Source organism: Arachis ipaensis, chromosome B07 (genome assembly GCF_000816755.2).
Source record: "Arachis ipaensis cultivar K30076 chromosome B07, Araip1.1, whole genome shotgun sequence".
In the NCBI taxonomy this organism is placed as follows: Eukaryota; Viridiplantae; Streptophyta; class Magnoliopsida; order Fabales; family Fabaceae; genus Arachis; species Arachis ipaensis.
Window position 1 is genome coordinate 113657081 of NC_029791.2, and position 7756 is coordinate 113664836.

General features: G+C 33.9%; 1 protein-coding gene across 7 annotated transcripts in view; it reads left to right on the plus strand.

The window, feature by feature from the left end:
- The window catches only part of LOC107605901 (calcineurin B-like protein 7), a 4939-nt gene extending 2311 nt beyond the window's left edge, over window positions 1-2628 (plus strand). For 4 of the 7 annotated variants that reach the window (XM_016307839.2, XM_021106273.1, XM_016307840.2 and 1 more), the window contains 8 exons: window positions 288-487; window positions 613-695; window positions 806-865; window positions 979-1087; window positions 1186-1238; window positions 1442-1522; window positions 1610-1722; window positions 2017-2628. In XM_016307839.2, coding sequence (XP_016163325.1) covers window positions 385-487; window positions 613-695; window positions 806-865; window positions 979-1087; window positions 1186-1238; window positions 1442-1522; window positions 1610-1722; window positions 2017-2086 — 672 coding nt within the window. In that variant the 5' untranslated portion in view covers window positions 288-384 and the 3' untranslated portion in view covers window positions 2087-2628. The remainder of the gene's footprint in view (window positions 1-287; window positions 488-612; window positions 696-805; window positions 866-978; window positions 1088-1185; window positions 1239-1441; window positions 1523-1609; window positions 1723-2016) is intronic. The other 3 variants (XM_016307842.2, XM_016307843.2, XM_021106275.1) reach the window with 1 other exon arrangement.

Below are 7756 nucleotides of genomic sequence, written 5' to 3' on the forward strand. Positions count from 1 at the left end.
TAACTGTGTATTTCACCAACTGTACATCATAGTTTGACTTATGTTTGTACTAATTACAGTGATTGATCGATATAATACTCTAACCGTAGTTGTACTTTAATGCACTCTTTCAATTAGAAATTTAGAATAAGGTTCATGAGTTCTTATCGTTCCTCAAATGATGCAAGTAATATGACTGATATAATTTTTTTTTATTCACAGATTGTAGTTTCTTTATGTCAGATACTATATCTGTGTACTATGGCTGAATTGTTTATTTATTTACTCCTTAAACACTTTCTGTTCAGATACTCAAGCACCAAGTTAGTTCTAGTAGCTTCATTGGGATGAACAAATAAGATTGCTGTCAAGAAAGTTTGGGGAGTGAATCTTTCTTCTATTCTAATGGGGTGCAAGTATTCAAAGAAAGTCATAAATAAAGTACCGGGTTACGAGGAACCCATTGTTCTTGCTTCTCAGACACCTTGTGAGTATCCATCATCAGCTGGTAAACTCTTGAAGCTGTACTTGAGAGGAGCATTTGATTTGTTTAGCTAAACCATAGATTTACATCATCATGGTTAACAAACAGTTATAAAAGTTATTTTGTCTATTATTTTCTGTTCTTTGCAGTTAATGTGAGTGAAGTTGAGGCCTTATATGAGCTTTACAAGAAGTTGAGCAATTCAATTATTGCAGATGGTCTTATTCACAGGGTGAGTTTTGCACTTCTTTTCCCCTCTAGATATGTCAATTTTCATGTATCCCTAATTTTGGTACTTGGATATTAAGGTTACCACATTTTGATCATACATTTTAATTTCAGGAAGAATTCCAACTTGCACTCTTCAGGAATAAAAACAAGAGAAATCTGTTTGCGGACAGGGTTTGTAACTTTGATCTAATTGTGTATCTATGGTTTGAAAGTGTTTAATCTTAGCTTTGTTTCATGTTTTAATCTCCTGCTAATGCATGGTCACTTTTGTTTCTCCTTTGTAGATTTTTGATCTATTTGATATCAAGAAAAATGGGGTCATTGAGTTTGGAGAATTTGTTCGATCATTGGGTGTATTTCACCCAGATGCATCTATGGAAGACAAGATCAAATGTAAGATAGAACCCCGACAAAATAATATATTGGACTGCATAAATGGTTTATATTCAATTATTCATCATTGTATTAAGTTGCATATAATGATTTTGCAGTTGCTTTTAGGTTATATGATCTAAGGCAGACAGGGTATATTGAACGTGAAGAGGTATAGTACTTTTTCTATTCCTTTAACAAATCAGCATTAAATATTAGCGGCTAAGTTTGTTGCTCTTTGAAATATATGAATCTTCTATTATTATCGTTAGTTTCAATATTCTGTATGCATATATTATCAAAAAGAAATTCCCTATCATGCTTTTTGGTTCACTTTATTATTGCATTGCTTAAAGTAATAATGGTTTCATGCAGTTGAAGGAGATGGTGTTGGCACTTCTACACGAGTCTGATCTTGTGCTTTCAGTTGATATCGTGGAATCCATCGTGGATAAGGTTATTAAGATTCCTTACCTTAATTACTACTTTTCAAGTTCTCTTTGAAATTGATGTTTCTAAAATTGTATATAATTTCCTCCACAGACTTTTAGTGATGCTGATACAAAAGGTGATGGAAGGATTGATCAGGATGAGTGGAAAGCATTTGTGTCTAAGCATCCATCCTTGATAAAGAACATGACTCTACCATATCTAAAGTCAGTATAAGCTCCTCTCCATGAACCTTAAATGTTATTCCATTCCTTTTAAAAGAACTGTCAAATTTGGGCAAGTGGTACATTAAAGAGTCAATGTGTCTAAACCATTCATTGTTGAACCATTCATTGAATTGTCTAGACATTAATCCTTAAATTAATATACCACTTTGTCCGAATTGAAAGTTATGTAGAAATATAATATAATATAATAATAAATGCATGCAAGTAACATATGGTTTTGAATTTTGATGACCGAGTTTCATCTTATGAATGTTTGCTCCCCCTATCTTGCAGGGATATAACCTTAGCATTTCCCAGTTTTGTTGTAAATTCAGAGGTTGATGATGCAGATGTATGTGTATGATGCTTTGGCTTTTATCAAAGGGTGTGCCTTTGAAATATTATTACTTTCAAGACTTGTGCTTAAAAGTGGGGTGTAAAGTTTGATGGTTTAGTTGCATGAGTAAAATTACACATGGAAAAGTTCCATGAAAAATTTCAACCCCATTTTTAACCTCGAACCGAACATACCTAAGAGATAATATGAGATGAGATGATCTCTCCTGCGGTGCTATTGTGTCTGGTTTCACAAGAAAGCTTCAGAGAAGAACTTAGTTTTGCAAGAGTTCATGCTACTATGTGAGGTTTTCTCTAGTGCGCACTCTATCTTGGGTCAAATAATTGTTCACTTGAATTGCAAATTCAAGTGCAAGGCTAGCTTTAATTTTGAGCATTTATGTATATAACAGGGGTAATGTAATTAGTTTTATGTAACTTGATCCCTGGTTGATGTGAAGAATTTTGAGTGGGACGGGTTTTGATACTATCCGACTCTACTATACTTTTTCCCCACTCATTTTTTTTCACTAATAAAATTTATTATACAAAATAAAACATTCAAGATCATAAAATGGTATTCTAAAATACTAGATATTGTTTATAAATTTGAATATACTTGACAAAAATATAAGTGTTTTGAAATATTATAAAAGCTATGTGTCCATTAAAAAAAAGTATGTATAAATGTGTTATTTATTTTATTTTTAATATATATTTTAACATAAATTATATTCAAGTAACCGATTTAGTGATTAATTTTTTAAGTACATATAACATAATTTATATATATATACATTTCTACTCAATTCTCTTATAAAGTGGGTTTGGATATTTTCTGATTTTTCAAAATTCAACTCAAATTGTGTTATCATCGTTAATGTTAACCATTTCTCTCACCTTAATTTAAGAAACCCAATCACTAAATCCATATTGTTGAGCCCATATCATAGTTGGAAGAAAGCTGCCCGGATCAAGCCAAACCCAATAACCCATAAAGGACCAAACGAGAAACAGTTAAACCAAATTGCTATCTTGGATCCCATTCTTTTAAAATTATTTAGTCACTTTAAAAAAAATTGAATTAATTTACACCATTAATCACTTTTAGATTAAAATAGTAGGACTCTAATGATCTCTATAGTGTTTTAGGTGTTTATCTCAGTTCAAATGATCAACATAGAATGGCTCAGTTTGCTAAATTAACTTCAGTCACCCAACAGTTCGATGGTAAGGTTGTGTTAATTGGTAATTTTAATGTCATTTCTAATCAATTGGAGAAATCAAGTGGGGGTGTTAAATCTCTTTCTTCTATTAAAATTTTTAACAGTTTTATTGATGATAATTCCCTTATTGATATTGGTATAGTTGGAAGACTATTCACTTAGTCGAAGGCGGAGTGGTGATGAGTTGATACAGGAAAGACTAGACCGATTCCTGGTAGGAGTTGATTGGCAGCAACTCTCCCAATGCATCGTTTCTTAGACTGCCAGAATCAGGGTCGGATCACTCCCCTCTTCTCTTAGACTCTAATTCGAGAACTGAGAGATCTAAATGGCGATTCAAATTTCAAGAAAGATGGTGTTCTAATGATGAAATAAGGCAGATTGTTAGAGAGGTTTGGCACGAAAAATAAAGCGTTGTCAGCATCAAATTGTCAGATGGCAGCAAGAGCACAGATCTAATTCGAAGGTGGAGATTGATTTACTACAGTCTGAATTAGAGGAACTTCGTTTAGCAGGAATTCATGGAGGCGACATCATTTCAGAAATAGAGAACAAACTTGAAAAAACATTACAAAATGAGGAATCTTATTGGAAAGATAACTCTAGAGTCAAATAGCTCAAATCGAGTGATCAAAATACAACTTTCTTCCATCAAAAATTTAGAAATTGAACTCGAATGAATAAAATTTGGCAACTAACTGGCAATGATGGTAAAGTGGCTACTTCAAATGCTGGTATTGCTTCTGTGGCTAAATCTAATTTCAAGGACATATTCTCCTCCACTTGTCATGAGAACCCTGAACCTTTATTTACTGAATTTGAACCTAAGGTTACAACTCACATGAACCGTAGGCTTCAAAGACCAGTGACTATGCAAGAAGTGAAACGTGCAACATCATCCTCAAAGTGCTCTAGGAGATGATGGTATGACAGCAAAATTTTTTCAAAGCTTCTGGAACATACTTAGTGGTGATGTGTTTCGAGCAGTTAAGAGCTTCTTTTCAGGGGGTAGAATTTTGAAAGGTTTTAACCACACTCAGATCTGTCTTATTTCCAAGATTTCTGATGCTAAATATATGACTCAGGTAAGACCAATAAGCCTATCTTCAGTCTTTTACAAGATTATCTCTAAAGTACTTATACATAGACTTCAGGGTATGATGAATAGACTAATTAGCCCTAAACCCTAAACCCTAAACCCTAAACCCTAAACCCTACTCAGAGTGCTTTTATTAAAGGCAGATTAATCTCTGATAATATCCTAATTGCTCATGAGTGTATGCATTACTTGAAGAACAAAAAAAGGAGACTCGAAAATGAAATGACGCTAAAATAGATATGAGTAAGACATATGATAGAGTGGAATGACACTTTCTTTGGTTTATATTGGAGAAGTTTGGTTTTAACTCCTGGTGGATCCATGTGGATTCGAGAATTAGTGACAACTGTTTCTTATTCTTTCATTGTGGAATGACAACCCTATGGTTTCTTCAAACCAAATAGAGGTATTCGACAAGGAGATCCTCTATCTCCAAATCTTTTTCTTTTCTGTGCAGAAGGTCTCTCCTTCTTGCTGCACAAGGCAGAACAAAACAGACTAATTCAGGGTCTTCAGATACATAGGCGATGTCCCAAGGTCAACCACCTCCTCTTTGCTGACGATTCCATCTTATTTTGTAAGGCTAATCCTAAAGCATGTTCAAACATCTTATATTTATTGAATTCTTATGAAAGCATTAGTGGCCAGAGGGTAAATCTTAATAAATCTGCTGTATTCTTTAGCCACAACACTCCCTCCACTACTCGTACACTACTGGCTAACTCTATGAATATTAATCATATTGAGGCTCAGGATAGATACCTTGGTTTGCCTTCTACAGTCTCTAAATCGAAATAGGCTTCTTTTAGTATTATCAAAGAGAAGGTTCGGAAAAGAATCCAAGGGTGGAAGCGCAATCTTCTATCGTCAGGTGGTAGACAGGTATTGCTTAAGACAATGGGAGAAGCTATTCCTATTTATACATTGTCTTCCTTCAAGTTTCCTGATGGTTTAATTTCAGAAATTTACTCTCTACTTTCTCAGTTCTGGTGGGGACAAAAAAGTTCTGAAAGGCGAATGGCTTGGATTAGCTGGGACACTATGACTCGCCCACGAAGAGAAGGAGGCCTCGGATTTAAAGATATCAGAATCCAAAATCTGGCACTTTTAGGTAAAGAGTTTTGGCGACTCGTAACACAGCTTACTTCCCTACTATCTAAAATCCTAAGAGGTAAATATTTTAGCAATGGTAATGCTATAACGGCAGAAATTGGAGTCTTACCTTCTTGGGGATGGAGGAGCATACTGGAAGGCCGAAAGATTGTTGAGAAATGTCTTAACTGGGCTGTGGGTACTGGAGAGAATATCCGAACCTTTGAGGATCCTTGACTGCCTCCTCCATATCCTTTAATAATTTCTGACATGCCAAACAGACAAGTTATTTTTGAGTTGGTTCCAAGAGTTAAAGATCTAATTACTGAAGATAGGAATTGAAATCAGAATCTCATTCAAGAATTATTTCTCCAAGACGTTGCAGACAGGATTTTGTCAGTTAAAATTCAGCAGAGTAGGGACAAATTGCAATGAGATTTGAACAAATCTAAGCAATATGATACAACTTCATGTTATAGAATTGGCTATTTATTTTACTATTCGCCTTTGGAGTTTTGCCCTAATTATTTGCAGTAGAAAAAGTCGTGGATTGACCTATAGAAGTTGAACTTACCTCACAAAATTAAGCTATTTATCTAGAAAGCTCTCCATGGCCGGCTTTTGGTGCTTGCTCAGATTTATCACCGCATTCCTTCTATATCGCCAATATGCCCCTGCTATCATGAAACAACAGAAACAGTCACTCATTGTTTGATCGATTGCTCTAGAATTAAAGAAGTATAGTCTCAGAGTTATCTGCGTGACTGTCTTCCCCCTCAGAGTCCTAACGACTTTTGGACATGGTGAATTGTATCAACAGAGATGCTTAACCCGTTGACGAATGCTGACCGTAATCCTCAATTGCTTGGCATCATTTGCTAGAACTGCTGGAAAGCTTGCAATCAGTTAATTTTTGAAGATTCTACTTCAATGCCGTCTGCCATTCTAACAAGATTTGTCAAGTTACTCCGTGAAATCCAATAAACTCCCAATTTAGATCATCATCTCTATGAGGCAAAGTCTTAGTTTCATTCAATTTGATTTATCATTCTTTCTTCTTTAAGATTTTTCTTCGTTTTTTGACCATGCACCGTTGGATGAATACCTTTAGTGTATTGTTTTAGGAAATCTCCACCTTTTATTATACTGTTTTACTTTTGGACATCTTTGTATTTCATTTTTTAATAATTAATAAAATATAACCTACTATCTTTAGAGAGGAACAGCCTTAAACACCAATTGGTCCAAGCAAGCTAGAAAGTAAAGCAAAAGCAACCAACAAAATCAAACAGAAAGAAGGCAAATTCTTTTGCTTTATTTGGTTTCCACTTACATTTCAACATTAACAAAATATAGCAACATTAAACATCCCCCCCGCGGGGGAACCCTTTTTTTCAGAGTCACTTAGGATTACTAACAACTCTGCTAATTAGAGTTCAATGAACAGAACCAGGAACAAAAACCACGTGAGCCTATCCAACTGCAAGTGGATCAGATCACAAAATATTTTCTAGCCCCCAAGGAACATAAAAGGAACGATTTTTAATTAATTAAAGGGTAATTAAAGCTCATAACAAAATAAAAGGGGGCATTTAAAGCTAATCCAGTTCCATTGTCTAGGATGACGATAGTTAGAATCTAACCTGGGTTTAAGATGGGAAGGATCTGCCATGAAAACGAAGAAATTGTTAATTGGAAACAAATATGGGATTTTAAAAGAGAGAGAGAGAGAGAGAGAGAGAGAGAGAGAGATTTTGACAGAGAATAAGAATTTATACGTATAGTTTGGATTTGATTGGAATCACTGAAACTCTGAACTTGTGAAGGGAGAGAGAGAGAATGGATCAAGTTCTGTTCAGTTTAATAGCTTTAGTAAATGAATCTAAATTTTCATAGCCAGATAGGGAAAACCAAATGTACATGGAAACCTCTTCAATTTTATTTTATTTTATTTTTATTCCATTCATTCAATATTCACTTTGACGATAACATTAAAGCTTTTGACTTTGGCTTTTATCCCAAAATTTAAAGAAACAAAATAATAATTCACAGGCTAACTATAAAAAATGGTAACAAAAAATAAAGACAAATAAATTTCGAAAAATTTTAAAAATGGATAATAAATAATAAGAAAATATCTTCTTTCCTATGGCTAGTAAATAATTTTTTGTATTTTTGATTTAAATTTTTGTTATTTAAAAGATGTATGTAAACATAAAAATAAAATTTGATACTAGATCTCTTTTCCCCTTTTTTTTCTTAAAAAAATGTCATTAAAAGA